General features: G+C 53.5%; 1 protein-coding gene and 1 long non-coding RNA gene across 3 annotated transcripts in view; one reads left to right on the top strand and one right to left on the bottom strand.

Annotated features, from left to right (window-relative positions):
- LONRF3 (LON peptidase N-terminal domain and ring finger 3) overlaps window positions 1-17,080 on the bottom strand; it is a 33,395-nt gene extending 16,315 nt beyond the window's left edge. The window contains exons 1-6 of one of the 2 annotated variants that reach the window (XM_082680782.1): window positions 16,125-17,080; window positions 13,375-13,493; window positions 10,143-10,265; window positions 6,141-6,296; window positions 3,886-4,147; window positions 3,099-3,189 (exon numbers count right to left, since the gene is read on the bottom strand). In XM_082680782.1, the coding sequence (XP_082536908.1) occupies window positions 3,099-3,189; window positions 3,886-4,147; window positions 6,141-6,296; window positions 10,143-10,265; window positions 13,375-13,493; window positions 16,125-16,938 (1,565 nt within the window). In that variant the 5' untranslated portion in view covers window positions 16,939-17,080. The remainder of the gene's footprint in view (window positions 1-3,098; window positions 3,190-3,885; window positions 4,148-6,140; window positions 6,297-10,142; window positions 10,266-13,374; window positions 13,494-16,124) is intronic. The other variant, XM_082680783.1, reaches the window with a different exon arrangement.
- Window positions 5,998-9,692, top strand: LOC309839162. The gene is made up of 3 exons (XR_014298477.1): window positions 5,998-6,124; window positions 6,212-6,339; window positions 9,633-9,692. It is a non-coding gene; the product is annotated as an uncharacterized lncRNA (long non-coding RNA).
- Window positions 17,081-22,336: the final 5,256 nt, after the last annotated feature.

Raw genomic sequence — 22,336 nt, 5'->3', positions numbered from 1 at the left:
CCCACCAGTTACATCCTTGTATTGTGCTCTTTTGCTGCTATCAAATGAGAGCAAAGAGGGAATCAGGAGGAGGGAGGGGGCAGGGGGAGAGAGAGAGAGAGAGAGAACTGAGCAGCTAAAACTAGGTTAAATATAAAGCTTTTCATTTCAATTGACAAAGAGGTCACTGGGCCATTAGGTAACTGGTTCAAATATCAAACATTCTTGCTCCACATCTCAAAATATCCTTGTCACCCCAAAAGTCCTGCTCCACAGCAGCCCCAGAGGTGGCCCCCAGGGCTAGGATATCTGGAGCAGGTAGATCCCAAGGGAGGATCTGCACTCACTGAAGACTGAGGGGCAGAGAGTGACTTCCCTCAGCACAGCTCTCCCCGTCCAGCAAGGGATCCAGCAAGGGAAACTCGGAATGGAGACTGGAAAGTTTCTCATTAGCTCACCCTCCAACTGCTGCTCCATTCACTCTCTCCACCATTCTCCCTGAGGAATTTATAAGCCCCTCGGGACTTTCCCTCTAGAATCAGAACAAATAAATTCACACTCTAACTTGTCTTCTACCAATGCAGCACCACGGCCACTGGATTTCATTCTAGAAACCTGCACAGGAGGTACAAATGTCTATAGTTTCATGACTCGGCAGATTGTTTGAAAATATCTACCCTTAAACCCTCTCCACCAAAGACACATGAGGGTCATAACGGAACGTAATAATAATCCTAATAACAATTTAAAAAAGAAAAGCACTGAAGAGAGGTAGAAACAGGAGCTTTTCCAAGACTGCAATAATTCCAGCTAAAGCATATATTTGAAATGGCCTCTGTCGATATGTGATTTCTGACTTGGAGACAAGCCCTGTTGGAAGGGGAACTACATGCTTTTGAACTAGTTGTAAGAGCCTTGCGATCAGAAACGTTCTCTAGACCTGGCAGGCTTCTTTTCACCTTAAAGCAGCTAGAGTCCCACCCACCCCACCCCCGGCCCCGGTAACTTACCAGCCCATACAATAACTTCTCCAGGCAAAGATGGGTTTTTGCTTTGAAGTCTCATTTAGAACAGAGGGGCAGGATAAGGGAAATAATGGCTTTTAAACTCAGAGCGAGCCAACTAGAAGGGGGTCTTATCCTCTTGGTGTTTATTTCTTGGACCAAATTTCTAACCCTTCTCTGAAGCTCCCTGTTGAGATCAGGGACAAACAAGATGAAAGGGAGAAAAGCAGAGGAAAGGGAACAAAAGAACTTCAACCTCAGGATTCTTAGCCCGCAGGGAAAACACAAACAGGATGAGTCTGCATGTTTGATTCTGCGTCCCCGGGATGCCGGGAGGAGTGTTAGGGAGGAGTGTTAAGGAGGATAAGTACACCAAAGACCCAGGCTTTCTGAGTGAGCTGAATCAAGTCTATCAAAGTCTGACATCTGAAGGACCACGGCTCACATCGTGGGCTGAGAGCCACAAAGGCGTTATTACCTGTGGAGGCCCATTTGTCTGCTATGTTGCTGTGAGGGGGAGGGGGAACTGGTTATACAGCCCATCCTACCCTCGCCCACTCCACCTAAACTCAGACAGTATACGGCAGGCTTGCTGCTACCTTCTTTATCGAGTCTGTCTGAGCTTATGAGCAAATCTGACAACTCTAATTTTTTTAAGAGAGAGAAAAAGTATGTGTTCGGGTAATGGCCACCTTACTCATTTTTCTTCAGAGGACAAGAAAAGTCATTCCGAGTATGCCTGGGATTGATACGGAAGGCATATGTGCTTGTAAAGGGCAAGAAGACCTCTGAGGAGCCTCCGCTGGCTGGATCCATCTGTGTGGTGGACCGAAAGATTTTTCCTGACTTCTCTTCTCTTGGTTCAACCATCTAAACAACTTTTGTGCAAATATCTCAGCCTCCTTTTAAAGCTCTTTTGGGGGAATAAGGCACACTTGAGAATCTACTGAAAGCTGTGGACCTCGTCCTGGAAAACTCACACACACGCACACAGACACACACACACACACACACTTTTACATATAACTGCAGGGAATTCTTAGATCTATTAGAATCCATAGACAGAACCCCCTCAGGGGTCCATGGACCTAAAGTTAAAGAACCTCTGGTCTAGGAAAAAAAGTTAACATTTATTGAGTACTTACTATATGTCAAGCACTATTCTAAGTGTCTTAAATAGATTTTCTCAGTCATAACAAGCCCATAGAGCAGGTACTACTGTTTTCTATTTTACTCATGAGAAAACAGTGGCAGAGAAAGTCACTTGCTCCAGGTCAAACAGCCAGTAAGTGGCAGAGCCTTGGTTGAAACCCAGGCACCCTGGCTTTGGAGCAGCTCCTCTTAGCCACAAAGCCACAGCTGTGAAATGAAACAAGTGAAAGTCATTTCTTTGCACAGACCACTGCTGTAGCAGTTTCCTTTTTGTGTATGTTGGCGGGTGGGCAGGCATGTGGATAATTTGTGTGTCCAGAGGTCTGAGAAAGTAGAGATGACGTGGCAGTGGGTGGAGGAGAGACGCTTGGCCAAGTGGTACATGCCTACTACTGACTACTGTGCAGGGCACAGAACAAAAACTAATCAGGCCCTCTCTTGGCTTCCAAGGAATAGGCCTGTGGTGCTGACACTGGCCCTTGAGCTTTGAGACCTTGATCAAGTAGCCAGTTGAGATTAGTTCCAGGGTCACAAACTTAAACGCCTACAAGGCACCCGGAAAGCAAAGCAAATGCGAGAGGAAGGCTGGTGTAAGGCAGTGGCCATGGGAGGGGGGCCGTGACCAACTGGAGTGCGTGTCCTGTCTCAGAACATTCACTTTTCACAAGCCCCCAAATCCCGTGAAGGCCGAACAAAAGACATCCAGCCTGTGCGCCATCAGTCTGTGACCTCTGAGTAGACCGTTTCCTTTCCACTCTCTAGGTATTTCCAAGTCAGGAGTGCGGGGAATGCATTCTGTAAGCAAGGGACACAAGCTAGCCCGTGTGACAGTTAACGGCGTGATTTCCATTTTGTTAGAACCACGCTTTTCCGTGCTAACCAACCAAGCAGTAGTTCACTAGCAGACAAGTCCTGACACCAGAGGGGAAGAACACTCAGGCAGTGACAGTACACATCACATACCTCATACAGAGGGAGCATTCAAGGTCAGAGGCGTCAAAAGATGTGAGTGGAACACTGAGAGCAGGTTTGGCCCCCGGAGCAGCGGGAGGATCTGTAGTTTAGAGAGCAGAAGTCAGAGCTGAACCAACCTTGGTTTCACAAACAGCACTTCTGAGGCAAAAGAACCCAATTATTTTTTCAGCCTGCCACTCTCACCACCTCCCAGAGAATTGATTTAGTGGCCACGTGAGCCACTGAGAATGGGGTACCCTGAAACAGGCGCTCACGGGCTTCCAACAGTCCCATAAAGAGACGCGCAAGTCAGGGACCGTCCGGAGCCCTGGGGGCTTCCTTCAAATGCAACAGGCGCCTCACTGAACAAGCGGCGGCGGCAGCAACTCCGCGGACTGAGCCAGGCCTTCAGAGCTGACACTGAATCTTGGCACTGCCAGCGCTCTGGGAAAGGTATCAAGCTGCGGCTGCCGCTTCTCAGATGCCTGCCTACGGGAACACGACTGGGAAGGAGCGGAGTGAGGCCTGATCGCGCTGCCCTTGTCCTACGTTCCCGGAATGGGGATGGGGGTAGCCAGAGGCTGGCCTGGAAGGAGGTGACACCACCGAGGGCATGAGATGTCACTACTGGACGCCGTGCTCTCACAGAAGCCCCACAGGCACCCTGGAGGCGGCAGAGCTGAGAGCTGGGCCCCGTGCAGAGCCGCGGAGCCCTCCCGTGGAGGGTGAGGGACCTCCGCATAGTGGTGAGCCGGGCCCTCCTCCGAGCCGCTTGCCCCCCGGGGAGAGTCCGCACCTGCCTTAGACGCTTTCCTAGGCACCTCGGGGTCTTGGGGCTCGAGTTGGCCGCGCTTCCTTTTCTTCCCCTGGCATTTGCCGGTCTTGCTGGAGGCAGCCTGGGGAGAGGCAGCGGCCCCCTCCTCCTCCGCTCCATCCTGGTCTTCGGGGCCGTCTTGCTGCCTGTCCCCTTGCACCGGCACGAGGTTCACCGGGCTGCCTCTGTGCCCCCCGGCTGCTGCCGTCTCCTGACCAGAACAATGTGGGCGCTCCAGCGTTTCCTGGAAAGGAAGAGCCGAACATCAGGATCTCCTCATGACCAACGTCGTCCTCTGATACTTCTCCCCAGGGGCACAATGAGAAGATACCGCACAGTGTTGATCATCTAGAGGACGTGTAGCTTAACTGATGGGCGGTCACAGGGCACAGGCAGGCCCAGCTGGGGCGGAGCGGAGGAACCTCTGTCCGAGGCGAGGACAGAAAGGCGTGCGGGGAGAGAGTCTTTGGGCCGCGCTGAAGGGGGTGATGGCAAGTGCAGTGCCAGGCCCCGCTCCCCTCCAAATCAGTCCCCAGTCACTACCTGGGGGAAACCAAGGCATGCAGTGCAGCCAGGGTACATCCAGCCACTCAGTACTTCCTCTCACCCTCACTGCCATTCCGGGCCCTCCTCGAGCCCCACACCCAACTCCCAAAGAACTTTCGGGAAGGCTCTGGCACAGGTGTGTTCACAGGCCTGCCGAGTGCCCTCACGCTCCAGAGCTATGTGTTATACTGGTCAAACTAGGGACAAATTAGTCTTTTCACTAGATTTGGGGTGAGAAGTCTGAAAAAGAGACAAGATCATTTGGCAAAACGATCCATAATGTCTCTAGCCTTTTAAAGAATTTTTGTCCAGGAGAAGGACCTAGAAAAAAACAAATCCAATGACAAGGTGTTTATGCAGGTTTACCTAGAGAACCCCTCTCTACTCCACATCCATAGCACATGGGTCAAAACGCTCACGCTGTTTTCTCCCCTCCAACTCCAACCAAAAAAATTGGTAGATAGATGAAAAATGGGCAGTGCACAGCTGGGAGAAAATGATGAGGTACGGAGAAAAAGGATGTGGGTTTTCTGAGTCCCTAACCTGGGGAGTTCAGGGGTTTTTTCAGCACTGTGGCACTGCCGCATCCTTTCCATGAGCCCCAGGCATAGTCTACACGGTACACCGCTTGGCAAGGCAAAGTTTGGGTGGAAACCCAATCCCTGCTCCCCAGCTGGCTCACATGGGAAAGCCAGGGGTGCTACTTTTCTTCATTTCAGATTGAGCTGCCATTAGATGTCACCCCAGGGACTTTGGTTCAGTGTTAGGGCTCTCAATCCTGTAATAATGATCTCAAACACGTATTGAGATGCACTAGGGGTGCTTTGATTTCAGGAGATACTCTAAGTTCTGCCCCCCCACCCTTTTTTGAGTCAGGTACACCTGCATTTTATTCATTCTCCAGAGCGGGGAAAGAAGTCAGGGAGATGTAAGATTCTCACCTGTCAGAGAATCCAAGAAGCCACAGAGACCCCAGGGCTCACATACAGGGGAGGAACACGGATAACAGATGGTGGGCAGGCAGAGGTCCCGAGGTGCCTAGACCTTCAGAGCTCAACTCTGCCTTCACGTCTGCCCTTCTGAGCCCCAGCCTCTGCCCACTTGCCCTCTGCTGGGAAAGCTAGGGCCTGGAGACCATCGTTTTCAAAGACTCAAATACCTGCGACTTCCTAGGTCGCTTCCCTCTCCCCCGCTCCAAATATGTATTGGAAGTCTACTTACGTGTAAGACACGGTGCAGGAATATGAAATTACCTCCCCTTGGGGATCAAATGGAGTTGTCTTTGCACAAGGAACTTAGCTGGGAGCAGCTTGCACAAACAAAAAGCAGGAAAGGAGGGGCTGTCAGGCCCTCTTCCCAGGCTCCGCCCCTAAGCTGATAAAGCCACCCCGACTGAAGGGCTCCAGGGGAAGTGGGCCAGATCCTTTCTAGTTCTGTCAACTCTCTCTTTCAGCTGGATCCGACCAAGAACTGAAAACTGAACGTAATAAATCATCAACCCCGGGCCCCCGCCTAAAATCCAATTTCATCTTTAGGAAATAGCCTTCTAGCGAAGAACGCAGCCATGAGCGACTCCATTTCTTCTTTCTCGGGAACCGAATGAGGTAGGAGAGTGAGGGCTCACTCCCCATGTTTGCCCACAAAACAGCCGAACGAAGAGTCACGAGCGAGCTGGGTGAGTGGAGTTTTACCTGTGACAACTTTGGTAGATTATGGCTGGTGCCTTCAGTAGCCAATGACTCTACGTGTTCCTTTAATCTAGGGTGAGGTGCCAACAGCTTCAGGATATCGGGAGAATGTTCCTGAGAAGCCCCCGGGAATGATGGTGAAAAGAAACTAAGGAGAAGCTGTGACATAAAACAGAAGACTTCACTACTTAAGTTTCTACAGGTGCTTGGGTGAAGGGTGGGGGGAGGAAGGGGCAAAGGGCACAGCTTGCGGGGCCAAACTCCAGGGAGGAAGCCTTGGACCACAGACCCCGACACAGTGGGGTAGGGGTCCTCACTTCAGCGCATCGGAATTGCCTGGGAGCTTAGGGAAAGTCCAGGTTCTAAGTTCCCATGCCCGGCTCCCCCAGGTCTGAAGTGTGGCCCGAGAATCTGGATTTTGAAAAGGCACTACAGATGCCTTTGTCACCCTAGCCAGAGGTACAAACCACCACTCCACTGCTGCCATTCCATAGAAATATCTGCAGGGGGATTTCAAAACCTACCTAGGAGGAAAGAGGCAGAGGTGAAGACGGGAGAGAAACATCAGCTGGGGGACCTGGAGTCGTGTCGGCGACACCCCCATGGGTAGAAGGTGACAAATGTCATCGAGGTTCCTCGCTACTTCTTCCCACCCTGCCCATTTTGCTCCCTCCTCCATCAGCCCCGGACCATGAATCCCTTCAGCAGTGAAATGTCCGGAAAAGCAGAACCCAACCTTCCTTCCTCTTCTCCTAGTCTCTCCTCCCCGTTTCTGGCCTTCACTTTCCAGAGAATATCAGGTATCTTCCAGGACCGGGGGCAGGCCGGTTCCAGTCTATGGCTGGCTTCCTTTGCAATTGATAAGCTGGGGGCAGTGGTGCGGGGGCAGGTAGAAGACCCAGAAGGGAATGCGAGACAAAGATGTGCGGGCGCGCGGACGCTGCGCCATCGGCTGCCCACATCCTTGTTTCAGTTCTCCCCTGTGAAAGCGCCAGTCATCAGCATACATACGTATCTATCATGTGTAACACAACACAGGAAGGCAGGTCACTCACTTCTAAAACATATTCACAAGTTTGCCACTGAGACCCACTAAAGGGCGCTCCACCCTTTGTTCTGGGTAATAGGGTATTAACTCATCAGGAGAATCTGACCGAAACTCTGACCAAACTCTCTCTGGTTTGACTTGCTCTTTTGCTGGGCCCCAGCAGTTCCTTCATGATGTTCCTTCTGATGCCAGCACTTTCCACATAGCCAAGCCCTGCTCGTCCCTCAAGGCTCAGCTCCAGCACTACCTTCCCCTACTCCCCCAGCCTCCCTGATCTCTCCTGTCCTTCCGTGTTCTCGACTGCACCATAAGATAGCACCTTACACTACACAGTCTTGTGTTAGCCTCAAATTGCATTGCAGATGTAAGTCTGGTCACCTTCTGGAGGGCACGTGACAGATGTCCAATAAATACTCATCACACTGGATGGAACTGAATTAAGACACTAGCCATTCCAGGGCCCAGGGAGAGGCCTAGGGTTCAGACCCAAAGTCTTCAGACAGATGCCTCTATCTCCTCCCAGCTAGGAGTTGGTAAAGGAGTGAGGTGGGGAGGTACTCACAGTGACCAGGGCCATAAATGCCACCTTTCAGAGGCTCCTCCCGAGTGGCCCACCAGGACCAACCCACCTCTGAAGCAATCTCCCTGGAATTCTCCCAAAAAGAACAGTATCAGCCATAGGGCATCCCAAGGTACAGGGATAAAAGGGTAGAGTGCGGTGAGAGGGAAAGAGAGGCAGAGAGGGAACTCGAAGGAAACAAAGCAGAAGCAACAGCAGCGCTGACCTTCTTCCTTTAATACCTAAGATAGACTAGGCCTTCTCAGTGGCTTTGGAAAACAAAATTTGGGGTCGACTCTCAGTGGGAATGAGCATTCCACATACGAACGGAAGTCAATTCCACTTCAGTGTCTGCCTTTGAAAGGCCCAAATGGCTCAAGAGGGCAAAAAAGAATCTGAGGTAAATACAAACATTAAAAAGAAACCCAGGCCTGTGAGTGGCTAAGGCAGCTAATTCATCCCAAGTGAGCCTGGACCATCTCTGTCATACCTTTATCCCTGGAATGGGAACAATCCAGTAAATAAGCACAGCGGAGGTCCTCGGTGTTCTTAGGTAACTGCCATGCCCTCGCCACACTCAGTGGAAACTCGCCTCTAAATACTCACCCCAGCTTCAGAACTCTGCAACACTCGTCACAGGCAAATGCTCGCTTGTATTGTCTGAAATTTATATTACACTATATAACAAGTGCAAGATTGTAAGGTAGGTCCTTGAGGACTGACACTGTGGCTTATGCCTCTCTGGGTCTCAGAGCTTAGCACAGTGTGTTCCCCTGCCCCGCTAAGGCAGCTGTGGGAATGACACTAGGTGGTCTGTAAAATCGGGCTGTAAAGAGAGATCAATCCAACTGATGATACCAGAGCCTCTCAGGCCAACTGGGAAATGGACAAATGAGAATAAAGGAACCACTCCCTCCTGAGCCCAACACCTGCCTCTTTTGGCCTTTGCACACTCTGTCCCCCAAAGTCAAGGCTCTTCTAATCGCCTTTGTCCATCCATCCCAGACCCGGATAATTCCATTGCTGCTGTCCCCCCAGCCCCAGCGGTGGGCGCTAAGACTCCTGACAAGGCCTCCTGGGGCAGCAGGATGGTGGAGCAGCTCACAAGGCAGACTCTGGAAGCAGGTGGAGTTGGGTTTGATTGCTCTTTCACCAATCACTAGGTGTGTGACCTCAGGAAAGTCACCAAGCCTCAGCTTCCTCATCTGTCTCATCTGTAACATGGGCATAAATAATAGTACCTACCCTCATAGGGCCATTGGGGAAATTAAATTATATCTTCCCCATAAAGCCCATAGCACAGTGTGGGGTGCACAGGAAACGCTCAATAAATGTTAGCTGTTATTATTATTATTACTCACACTATGGAGTGCAGTTAAGATTTGGGAAAGGGTCCACAGCTTGGAGCAATTCTCTGCCACCAGCGCTCTGACTAACCAGGCCAAAGCAACTTCCCGGAAAAGAAACCTTCTGTGAGAGGCATAGCCTCCAGAGCTCAGCTTCCCCTAGTTCATTGATTTTGCTAAAGATTCCTTTCTGGGGCCTTCAGAAACCACTCCTGTCTCTTGCGTCCTTTCTTCATCCACTGCTCTGCCAAACTGTACTGGGACAGAGGCACTTGGGGAGTGGCGGTGAATAGGGAGTGGGAGAGCAGAGGCCACCACTGATTGCTAACATCCAACTTCCAGGCCAGTTAGCCAGACCGTGAGAATACATTGCGGAACAGTAAGCAACGAAGTCCACGAATTGAGGATGCTTGAGCCTTCACTAATGCGCCCAGTATTTAAACAGTAACATCCACATTCTCCCAGGACTCAAGAGTTGGAATGACTGTTTGCATGTATTGTAATAGTCCTTGACTTATATTCTGTATGTGTTTTATTTCCAGCAAAGGAGCTGAAGGTTGGAGTTCTGCATATGGCAGGGCAGATGGGACCCAACATCCCTTCTGAGGAGCTGGCTGCCCTGTGTGACTGGTGAAGCTGTGACTTAGCTAAAGAAAAGTTCTACAACTGCAGGCAGCCTCACACACAGGACCTCTTGCCAACAGCCAGAGTCTCCTCAGGGGGCCTCCATCCCCATGTTAACTTATTTGGTTTTATTTTGTTTTGTTTGTTTCCCACTGACAACCCAAACCCCGAGTCAAAGAAGCAAGAACACCCCTCATCAGCTCCTACAGAAATGCAGGAACTGCTCGATCTGATTGTACACGCCAAAAGGATGGTGCTTCCGGGCCATCAGTTGGCACTTGTGTCTCGCTCCTGTCCCCTCAACCCAGGGAGCCACCCACTCAGGACCCCCAATCCCAGGAAGGGCAGTTCCCTCACTCCCCCCACCCCGGAGAGACAGAGGGGTGGGGGCCCACTGGGCAGCTGGACCTGACGTCATCTCAACTCACCCTTTGGGCTTCAGCTCTTGCTCTTTTGTTCTTTCCATCGAGGGACACACAATATAGAAACTCCCTTAGTGCTTCCTCCACCTTGCCTAGGGTGGCTAAGGCTTGCGCTTTTCTGAAGTGTGCCTGGAAGAAAACATGAGCATTCAATCCCATTCTTATCCACCTCTTGATGCTGCTATCGTTCATAACACCAGCTAACTGCTTCGTGGGTTTTCATTGTCGTGTGAAGGGTTTTAAAAGGACTATCTCATCTATAGCCCTACTAGGTAGGCAACTGTTCTGAAGCCCATTTTCAAGGAGATGAAACTGAGATCCAGAGAAATGACTCACCCAAAATAATGAGAGATTGTGGAATCAAGTTTTGAGCCTGGGACTGACTGATACCGAACCCCAAATTCTCAACCACTGTACCTCCGCCTCCCTCTCTCCCGGCCCCACCACTGTATTGGAGGACGTACCAAATGTAGCAAGAACCCCCATTTGAGCACATACTAACCAGGTTTCAGGACCTGCCTGGATGGACCTTCCTGGTAACTGGTCTGTCAAGCAGAGACCTAGTCCATCTTACCGGCTGAGCGACCATCTACACTCACTGATCATTTATCAGAAGAGGCCCAAGTGAGCCAAGGCATGTGATCTCTCCAAGACCTCGAAGGTAGCTAGTAGCAAAGCTGGAACTAGAACTGTGCCCCTCCCCGTGAAGCAGACCGCCCTTTGGAGGGCTAACCAGGGCCTGCGCAAACGCTTTGGCTCCGGTGGGCTCAGCCCCCTCGCCACGTCTTGAAATAGCATAAGAAGTTTTAGGGCTCCTCAGGGTCCAGGCCCAACTGCCCTGGGAAAGGTGCATCCCGGGGAAGAGTGAGGAAAAAGAAAAGAGGTGGGAGGAGGGCTGCCTCCTCTCCGTGCCTTAGGACAGGTGCTCCTGGCAGCTTGGCTTGGAGGCTGCCCCTCAGGGGCCTGCTCCCCACTCCCTCAGCTCCACGGCTGAGCCCGAGTGTAACTTAGTGAAGGAAATAATGCAGGGTGCAGCTGCTGGGCACTCTAATATGCGGGGCCTCCCCTTCCGACACGCCTCTGCAGGCCGCAGTGCCCTCCGGCTCGGGCCTGGCTACAGGGGCCAGCCGGGATCTGCCTTCCTGAACAGTGGCCCCTGCTCCAAGCCTCTTGGGGGCCTCCCCAAGAACTCCCCCTCCTTCTGGAGCCGGATGCATGGCTTGTTGCATCTTCCCAGCAGTGCTCCGGGGGCCCTCAGGAGAAAGGCTTGTGTGACATTTCAGGGCGGCTAGAGGGGATAAGTGCTGGCAGCCTCGAGAGGCTTTGGGATCTGACCAATCATACCAAGCAGCCACGCGTATATACTCCAGCTGCTCAGGGCCGCCAGCTCACCCTCCTGGAGCTGCACCGCCTGCAGGAAAATTTGAGAAGCACGAGCCCTGGCTGGGGGGCTGGAATAGGGCTGCACGTGATGAACTCCTCCCACAAGGGCGTTTCATATAGAAACGGTGGGAAATATGCAAATCAGGGTGTGAGGCGGCTCTGAATCAGAAGCACCGTTCAAGTCTTCTCTCGACCCCCAAGTCAGCAGAGGTCTCTCGTCACTGCCTCTCTGCTTACGCCAGCACTTTGGGGAAATGAACTCCTGTTTAATATTTCCACCAACTCTTCCTTCACTGGGGAAGTCACTTTTCCTGTTTCATCCAAGATGGTCCACTGCTTACTCAGCCTTGTTTCCCACTGCACTGTCGAGGCCCCAACCCTTAGGGGTCCTAAGCAGAAAGAGTTGCAAGAGAAGTCCTCTTACGCCCAGGCAGCTCACTGGCTCGCACCACTACAAGGCCTGAAATAGCTCCCACTGAAGCTCCTGTGGGTTAAGACTTTGGTGACTTTGAATAAACTGTAATTGTGCTCCTTGGGAAAGAGAATATACTAATCCATCATCATTCATGAAAACCTTCTCATGAAAGAACATACGAGATTCACTCTGACATTAATGGCCCAGTATGCAGCTCCACAATGTTTTATCTGAAGTTCCCAGATCCTGAAAACAGTCTGATAATCCAATATTTTCATAAGCTTGACATCAGAATCATTAGGTGGCAAAACCTCACCTAAAACGATGTGTGTTACAGTCTTTGTCCCACTTCGTGTGTATTTTCATGTAATATCCTGCAGAAATAGCGTGTGTGACTATGGGGCGCTGTCCAGAGCTCAAACCTGGGCTTTGTGAGATTGGGAACATTCTGGATTCTGAACATATCTGGCCCCACAGGATTCAGATAAGGGATCACAGCCTTGGATGAGTTGGGGTTGTGTAGAGAGAGCACCACACCAAGAGCCAGCGTTACAGCTCACAGAATGGTCTCTTGGCCATGCTCACCTGTAACCCTCACTGCACCCCTGTGAGGCGATCAGGGCAGACAGCAAGATCTTCCTTTTGCAAACTAGGACACTTAGGGTTCAGAGAGTGAAGCGACTTCCGCATGGTCACTTAGCTTGCAGGTAGTAGAGCCCAGGCTCAAATCTAATCTTCTAAACAAAATATTGAAATGTGGCTGAGGGCCAGTCCTGAGGCCTGACACAGATGCAGAAAGTGACACTTTGCACCCTGGCATCTTGAGAGATGCTGAACCTGTCTTTCTCCCCACCCCTCCACGTGACCTACATGTTTAGGGGAACCGGCAGGCTGACTGACTACATTAAGGACTTGAGATGGCAGAATGAGCCAGCAATACTTCTCTCTCCCTCCTGTTTCTACTGTCCTGGGAAAAGAATGATGCTGTTGACGGCAGACACATGCAACGCTATGTGCCAGGCACTGTTCTAAGTGTCTGCGTGCATTAGCTCATGTAATTCTCACAACAAACCCTGTGAAGTAGGTGCTTTGAATATCCTCATTTTATAGATGAGGAGATGAGGTACAGGGAGGTTAGGTAACTTGCCAAGGCCGCACAGCTAGTAAAAGTAGCAGAGCTGGGACATAAACTCAGGCAGTCTGGCTCCCAAGTCCCTGCTCTAGAGAGTCACAAGGCCCAGGCTGCTCTGCGGGTCATCAGTGGAAGATCAGGTTGGGGAGGAATCCAGCTCCCTTGCAGATCCCTAAGTCACCCTTTTTCAAGGGACCCCCCAGCTCCTCTGAAGAGCCTTCTCCCTGCTCTGAGTGAGGGAGGCGGTCCTTCCTGCCAGTTCCGGTCTACAGTACAATTCCTTCCCATCCCTCCCATCCCACACTCACCTTAAACCCCATGGGGCGGAGCTTACATGCTATTTCTGCATCATGCAGTGCATCCTCATGAGACTCCAAGGTGAAATAGATTTGAGACCGGTTGCTGTAAAGCAAGTGGTCATTTGGAGCTGCCAAAATGAGAAAAAACAAACAAAAAAACCTTGAGCAAAATGGCAAGTTATCTAGGACTTTTCTGCTAGGGACCCAAAGGCATAAGCTCGATCTCCAGCCCTAATATTGCCCTGCCTACCACACCCCCCAGCCACTCTGGGTCTGAGCTTCCCCAACTGTAAAAAAGTCATTTTTCCCCTTCTCTCAAGCAGTTCCTTAGAGGGCCTGTGGTGTCAGTGGTGCATTAGCAACTTTGACTCTCGCACCCTGGAACTCTCGCACCCTGCTTCATGGCCGTGGCTAGCAACTGGCAGCCTAGCTTCTGGGTGAGGTATTGCCCACAAGGAAACAGGCCAGGGAGGAAGGAGAAGGGGATGGCCAGATGTGACCCCCATCCTTGCCACCAGGAAGACAAGTCCCAGTTAGTCTCCCGGTGATATCAGCGACATCTCTGTCTACAAACCCCAGCACACGTGAAGTTCTTCTGAAGAAAACAGAAATGCATCTGCAAGCCTCCATCCTCTCATTACAGATAGGCAGATGTGAATGGACAAGGCTTCTGGGAATAAAGTGAGGTTGGCTCTCATCAATACTCTGAACCACTAGATGCCAGGGCTGGAAAGGCCTTTAGAGATCATCTGGCTCAATCAACCCATTCTTCAAGGAGAATCAAGCCCAGAGCGGGGAAGGCACCTGCTCAAGTCTAGCTAGCTGGCCAGACTCATTACTAACTTGCAGACTTTGAATCTGGGGTGGGAGACAGGTTCCTTTTTTTCCGAAGGGGAGTGTAGTACTTCGAATAGTAAGGAAGAGAGACTGGCCATCTTCCGGCACCAAGATACTCTTTGTTGGGGAGGTCCCTTTCCTCTTAGAAGGGTGAAGAGGTCTTGACATTTTTCACCTTGACTCCTCTGGTGGTGCAAGGAAGAACCCCCAGGGGAAAGTGGTGACAGCAACAAACGGGGAGGAGGAGGAGGGCAGGAAGGGGCTTTCGTGGCCCTTGGGGGTCGGCTGAAAGGAATGGAACCTCCCTTGGAGACCTGGGCTTAAGCGGTTGCCACCTGTCTACGTCATACTGCCCTGCTCTTCCCCAGGGACTGGGCTCCACCTTCTGCTGCGGGAACAGGCTTTGTTGGGGTTTTTCCCCCAGGGGTGTGCAGAGGGTTCGCCTGGGTGCCCATTACTTGCTCTTAAGACATCAGTCAAGAGTTTGCAGTCTTCTCTGTCCCTTTCCTTGCAGCACACACTGTGCTTTGCTTGGGCACACGGGGTCTCGTTCCTCCCCCTCCCCCACTACCTGTTGCAAGCTCGGGTGGAGATGCAACACGTGGAGGCGCCAGCCCACCCCCTCCTCCACCCTTCCGAGTGGGGCTCAGGGCACCCTGGGATCCCAGAGCCCTGTCTGCCCAGCCCTGTCGCCTCCTCCCCGGCACGCTTCGCCAGACACCGCGCCCCGCCGCCGAGCTCCTGGCAGCCGGCCTGAGCTGGGCAATACCCGCGGCTCGGCGGCCACTTCCTGGGTCCAGACGCGGGGGGTCGGGGAGGGGGGAGTCGTTCCCTGAGGGAACTCGGGCGCCCTAGTGCGGCCCGAGGCGCGGGACTGCCCACATCGCCCTTGAGGCCGCAAAGACCACCCATCCCTCCTCAGGCGGCACGGGAAAGCGGGACAGAGGCGGCCCCCTTGGCAGCCAGCCCACGGTCCCCGAGGATCCCCGAGCCGTCGCCTGGCCGGTCGCCCTCTGGTCTGTCGGGCTGGTGTTCGAGGCGAGAGCGCAGGCTGCGGGCGGTCGGGCGCGGGGGGGGGGCATCTATTTCAGCCGAGGATCGTGTGATAGGAAGCGGTGACAATGAGTCACAGGGCGACGGGGCGCGAGCGCTCCCCCCACCCCGCCCGCACACGCTCCCGGGATGGTTTCCGAGGCGAGCGTGGCCCACTTCAGCTACCTCAGCCGTTACACAATCCCGCCCGCCCGCGCGGAGGAGGGGCCGCCCGGCCCCGGCCGCTCGCGGCCCTTATGCAACCAGTGCTCTCCTGACCTAATTCCACGCCGGACCCACCCCACCGGGAGCCGCGGCCCCGGAAGGGACAACTCCCGGCAGCCACGGCGGCCCCAGGCCGGGAGGGAGCTGCAGACGCAGGCGCCGACCGAACATCCCAGGCTGGCGGGAGCCCAGAGGCCCCGGCGCGCGAGTGGGAAGGGTGCGAAGTTCCCCTGCTGGCCCGAAAGCTACGGACAGGTGTTAAGAGGGGCCCGTGCGCGCAGCGACAGAAGGAGAAGGCGAGCCCGAGAAACAGACGGTGACACGGAGCAAGAGCCAGAGTGACAAAGATACGGAAAGAAAGAAAAAGACGGAGAAACAGAGCGACACAAACAGAAGCAGGGACTGAGACACGCAGAAACACACAAGCTAACAGGAGACACAGAAGAAGACAAAGAGCAAGGAGATAGACAGAGACCCAGAGAAAGGGCCATGAACCAGCAGAGACAGAGAAAAAGTCGGAGACGGAACTCCAGAGCCCCCCTCCCCCACTCCGGTCGCGGTCCATCCCAAGGTCCGCGCGCCCTCCTCCGCCCGGGCCCACCCCGCAGCTCCCCGCCGGGCTCGTGCCCCCACCCGCCCCGGCCCCGGCGGCACGGTGGCCTCACCCAGCCTAACTGCCTCGTTGTACTTGAGCAGCGCCGCCTCCACCTGGCGCTCGCGGTACAGCCGGTTGCCCTCGTGCCGGAGTTGCGACGCCCTTGCCGGGCCCGGGAACAACTTCCCGAGGAGGCCGCTGAGCACCACGTTGACCCGCAGCGGCGGCGCCTGCTGCCCAGCTCGCCGGGCCCCGCGCGCCCGCCCGGTGGCCACCATCAAAGCGGAGAGTTTGACCCCGCACAGCGCACAGCGCCGGTCGGCTGCCCGCCCGCGTTCCAGGCACAGTTTACAAAAGGTGTGTCCGCAGGACAAGGACACGGGGTCTGAGAGAAATCCATGGCACTTCCGGCACTTGAAGCCGTCCCACACCTCGGTGGCCTCGGCGGCCGTCGCCGCCCCTGCCTCTTCCGCCGCCAGAGCGCAGCTCGCCCCGCGGCTCCCGTCCGGGGGCTCCGGCGCCGGCTCCTCGCCTTGAGGGACTTTCTCGGCCAGGCAGCGCACCAGCTGCTCCAGCTGCTCGGCCACCAGCTGCTGCCGCTCCGAGAGCTGTCGGTACACCTCGAGGGCTTCACGGAGGCGCCCCCCAGACGCCAGGGCGTCGGCCTGCGTGAGAAGGACTTTGCACTCCGGCGTCGAGGCCCTCGGAGGACGCTCCTGCGGCGGCGGCCGAGTCGGTAGAGGTGCGGGGCCTTCTGTAGCCGCTTCTGGGTGGGGGCCCGTGTCTCCGCGGGCCGGTGATGCCGCCGGCTCCGCCAGCTCTAAGTTGTTGCTGCAGAGCTCGGCGGGCAAGCTCAGCATCTGTTCAGTCTGAAATGAATCCATAGGGAGAGGGACATGCGTGGGGAAGAGGCGTCTAGGGGCCGGGGACGCGGAGCAGGGAGCGGCGGCTGGAGGGAATCGGGGCTGCCACGGCCGCCGCTCTGCCGCTCGCCGGTCCCTGCAATGCCTCCGCGAGCTCCATGCCGGCCGCCCCGCGCCGCCTAATAACTGTCTTGTCTCAGCAAAGTGTTATATAAAACGACACCACGTGACGCGCCGCCAAGCCGCTCATTGGCCGGCGACGGGGCGATTGTTACAAAACCAGACAGTTTTGTAACAGTGTTGTGCTTGCTTCTGTGGGCTTAGCTTTTCTTGGCTTCTTTTTGCGGTTGTTTGTATTTACACTCTGTCTTAGTTCCCCCTCGCAATGTGGTTCCTTTTCGGAAGACGGGGAGAGAAAGAAAAAACCCAGCGTCTTCTCCTGGACTTCTCCGTCTCCAAACCCTACCCCATCCCTCCTCCAAACCCGTCAGCAAACAGGTCCTCTCTGCCAGCCGCCTGCTAGCGGTCCCCTCTCCCCTCAAGAGGCCGGTACCTCGAGGCACGCAGTCCGCCAGGTCTTTAGGGACGCCGGAGGCTTGCCCTCCCAGGGGCGACGGCGGCTGTCTGCGAAGGGAAGCGGGTTGGGAGGGTCCCCGGGCAGCCCCCACTCGGGTACCGGCCCCGGCTCCTCACACCCGGGGTCCCTGGCCACCTTCCCCAAGGAGTCCCCCAAAGGTAGTGAGTGCGGTTATCCGAGGGCGCTTGATCTCCTGTGCCGGGAAAGACTCGGAGCAGCGGGCCCGGCGGGCTCAGCAGTTTGGCGGCGCTCGCTGAGCGGAGAGGGACATGCGGAGAAGATGCGCTCGCCGGCTAGCGCCCGGAGGAGGCCCCCCGCGCGCCCCGCTTCCTCACCTCTCTCTCCTCCAACGCTGGAACCTGCGCTGGGGCGGGAGGCCGGCGCCCCGGCCCTGGGGGCCACCGGCAGGATGGGCGCGGCCGCGAGCACAAGGCCTGCTGGGGTCCGTGGGCACTCCGGGGGCGTGGGAGAACGGCGGGCGGAAGGCGGGAACCCAGAGCGCTGCTCGGGAGAAAGTCCACGAGTCCCGGCGCACTCCAGCGGCCGGCCCCGCTGCCTGCCGGTCCGCCGCTCCAGAGCGGAGACTTCCGACGCAGGCGTGTCACAGTGGGGGGCTGCGCCCAAGCCGCGATGCTTGGCTCACAACGGCTAGGGGTCTCAAGGGTGCCCCGCTTCCTTCCAGAAGGCCAGAGTGAACCGCCCACCCCACGTCTCCCTCCCACCCCCACACTTCGGACGGGAGCCACTCGCTCAAATAAGGGTCCTGCTGCTCCAAGCAGGGAGGTGGGGTCTGGACTTGTCTCCGGCTCAGTGGGCCTGCGGAGTCGGCAGGCTCTCGGTACTGCCTGGAGCCACGGCCAAGGTAGAATGCCGCCGCAGAGGCCTGAGGACCTACAATGGGCGCCTGCTCTGGCCATTTCTTAGCTGAGTGACCTTGGGCAAGTGATCTAAAACTCTGGGAGCCATCGTTTTGGCTTCTGAACCAGTGTCAAGGATGACTAGTTATGTTTCAGAGCTGGGAACCACAGGCTCCATCCGGGCTGTGTCTCTTTAGGTCATTAATCCCCCTTGAGTCAACACCAAGGTCCCAGAGAACAGGTACTGTGCAGCTATCCTTAGAGCCTCCCTCTGAGACAGGATGGGGGGAGAGGGTCAGAAGGGAGAAGGGACACGGGCACATGGGGAAAGGGACCAAGAAAAGAAACCAGAGGAACTCAGGATGTAGGGAAGAAGGCACACATCGGAAAACCTGGCTTGCAGCCCTGGCTTTGTCATAACTTGCTGTGAGACTTTGGGCGAGTCCTCCCACAAGGTCTTAGTTTGACAAGGTCTTGTCCTAATGTCCAAGGTTCCCTCCAGCTTGAACCTTGACAGCCTTCTATCCTAAAACTAGGTGTCATGATACCCAACTCAACTACTTAAGTACAAAAGACTAGTCCAGATGTTGTGGGAGATGGTGGCTTGGACAAGGGGGTGAGGTCAGCAGTAGTAGTGGAAGGGCAGGGGTGGCTAGATGGCTGTCCTCTTCTTCAAGGTCAGGCCTGAGCTAGAGTTTGAAGCTGGGGGAGTCAGGAGGCCAAGAGGTGGAGGAGAAGACTATGCTGGGCAGTTGGGGAGAAGCTGGAGCTCCTGCTGACTTGCTGTCTAAGGGGAGCTCCTTTCACCTTCAGTTTCCCCTGTTAATTGAATGGCGTCTATCAGTCCGTTCAGGCTGCTATAACAAAACGTCATAGACTGGGTGGCTTATAAACAACAAACGTTTATTGCTTACAGAGAAATTTATTTCTGGAGACTGGGAAGTCCAAGATCAAAGTGCTGGCAGATCCAGTGTCTGGTAAGAACCCTCTTCCTGGCTCAAGACAGCTGTCTTTTTTCTGTAGCCGCACATGGTGGAAAGGGGCAAGGGATCTCTGTGAGGTCTTTTATAAAGGCATGAATCCCATTCATGAGGAACCCTCATGACTTAATCACCTCCCAAAGGCCCCACCTCCAAATACCATCACATTGGGGATTAGGTTTCAACATATGAATTTTGGCGGGGGGGGGGGGGACACAGTCTGTAGCAGGGTTCCAGGCATTAATTATCTGCCTGTCCCTTCTGGCGCCTGTGAGGAGGGATAATCTGTGGGGCAGGTAAAGAGATTTATATGAAAGGGCCATGAGATGGAAAATGATGACCTCTTAATTCAAAAATTTTATCCCTTTGACAAGTTTTAAAAATAGATATTGGTTATCCAAAATTGTCTTCCAGATGCAGATTTGGGCTGTGCCTTTGCTCCCTGGACCACGTCGACAAGTAAGCATTCCCTGGGTTGGCTTCCCTCCCTTACCCGCCATGGCAAGGAGGCAAGGAGAAGGCCAAGTCAGGTAGCGGGTTTCATTCAGTCCTGCAGACTTCGAGTGGAGTTGCTCTCATCAGGTGGCCCCTCCGGACAGCTGTGTGTGCCATGGCTAACCAGGAACTTAGGAAGGTTGAAAGCTGCCAGTGTGTTGCAGGGTGCAATGGTGCAAAAGGCAGCACCATCCACTCACTACCAGGCCACGTGAGAGTTTTACGTTGCATTTTCACATCAGGACTGCCTGTAGGATAACACCCAGTGGGTTTCTATTGAATACTGGAGAACATTACCACAATGCTTGTCCTTCCTTCTTTCTTTAAACAAACATTCCATTGGTATTCATTTGTGGACCAACTCACAAATCTCCTACTCAAAACTTCTTCTCCTCTGCCCTTAATGATTGAAGTTCCCTAGAACTTGACGATGAGGGGAGAGGAGAAATTGAGAACGCTTTTTCAGATGCCAATATTCCCTTTAAAGGGCTGGGTCCTTCAAACCTCCAGTTATTTTGCCAGCATCCCCTCCTGGCTAAGGTTAACCAAGAAAAAGAGCAAGAGTTGATCCGCTCCTCCTTTTCAACTGACTTACAGCAAGTTTTCCAACTGGGCCCTGAGGATTCTCGCTGGGGCCCAGAGGAGACAGCAGGCAGGGTTCGACTCTAGCTCCCCTCAACCAGGGCAACCTTGTGTCCACCTGTTTCATGTAGTGAGCTTTGGGGATGATTTCATTGAAGAAAGGCTTTCCCTTCCTTAAAATTAAAAAGTTTGAAAACTGTAGCAGTTTTCACCTCTTTTAACATATTTGCTGAGCATCTTCTATGTACCAGGCACTGTTCTAGGTATTGGAGATATATCAAAGCAGCACTTCGCTCCCAGGTCCTCCCTTATATATGGTGGCAGCTTTTCCCCACACATTCTTGTCCCGGCCTCCCAGGCCAACTAGAGGGCAAGGACTAGTGTCTTATGTCTTTCATTTCCTCCTCAGGGGACAGTATTTGAACAGACCGTACTGAACACTGCAGTGGACATTCTGACCCTACATGGGAGTGTGCAGAGGGACAAGAGGAAACCCAGCTAGAATATGTCATACCTTTGCCCTGGGTTGTTCACAGAGAGAGAGGGCATGCAGATAATTAAGGGTTAACAGTCCTACACTTGGGAAGGACTGGTAACAGCTCTGGGATGGAAGAATCCAGTCAAAGCCAGGGAGCTGCAGTGAGGAATGAGCGACACCGCCACACACACTCTCTCTCTCTCTCTCTCTCTCTCTCTCTCTCTCACACACACACACACACACACACACACACACACACTCACACTAAGCATGGAAGCTTGGCCAAAGCATTTACTTGTTCTTTACTTGAGTTTCTCATTTTATAAACTGGAGATGATCCATCGATTATGTAGTCCTTAGAGGAAAAAAAATTAGGCATGGTGGGCATTAAAGACATTGACATGAAAAAGGCTGCCCTTGCTATCTAGAGTAGCCAAAAAATCCAAAGCTAAAAGAAACTTTACAGATCAGCCCCGGTTTCACAAGTGAGGGAACCAAGGGCTAGAGAAGGCGAGCGACTTGCTGCAGGTCACAATGGGAGTTTGTGACAGAGCCAAGATTGGAAGCTAGGGCTCTTGCCTCTTTGTTTAAAGTTCTTTCCATGTGACCAGAAAGCTTCCAAAGGACACAGAGCGTCTCCCAAATAAATAAGAAATTATTTCAGATTTCCGAATTACAAGATTTGCCATTCAACAAATATTTACTGAAGAGATACTAGGTGCTAATGGAGCTGGCATTTGCGGGGCAATAAGAGAAGGGTAGGTCATGGTTTTTACCCTCCAGTAGCTAACTGAGGAAACAAGAGGCAAAGATTTGAAACAGTTAAGTAAAAATAACAAGCAGTATGTGAGAAGTGCCAAAATTGGGGGAACAGTGAGTCCAAGGGAGAGCTCAAAGGAGACAGAACGCAATGCTTCCCATCTCGTAGCAAAGGTTCCTTTAAGCTGAGTTGGAGAGGATTTACATAGAAAAGTTAAAGACCACCCCGATGCTCAAATCAAGGGGGTTCCCTTCACCCTGGGGGCCACTTGGCCGGGAGAAAGGAGAAGAAATCCAAGTAAGCCAGGCTGGGCAAGGCCCAGGAATTTGTATTTTTAAAGGCCACCATGTGATTACCATGCTCAGCCAGGTTTGAAGTTCACCCGTGTAAAGGGTAACGCAGAATAGACTGGATAAGGGCACCCCACTCCTCTCCCTAGCGCACCCAGCTTCTCTGGGGGTAGGCACCAATAAATCTTGTCTACATTTTACTGAAGGGAAAACTGAGGGTCCAGAAACTTTCGATGATGTGTTCCAGGTCATTCAGTAAGTAGTGGGGACTCGGTTTCTTGCCAACCAGTAGAAACCGAAAGATCATAATACACCATCCCGAAGAAGATTTTGCTTCATTTCTCTGTAAGACAAGTCAGACCCGCTTGGTTAGCTAGAGAGTTCGTTGCCCAGAGTACAA

Source organism: Grampus griseus (assembly GCF_964374135.1).
Source record: "Grampus griseus genome assembly, chromosome: X".
Taxonomy (NCBI): domain Eukaryota; kingdom Metazoa; phylum Chordata; class Mammalia; order Artiodactyla; family Delphinidae; genus Grampus; species Grampus griseus.
Note: the sequence above shows the minus strand (reverse complement) of the source record. Positions and strands in the feature narration are given on the sequence as shown.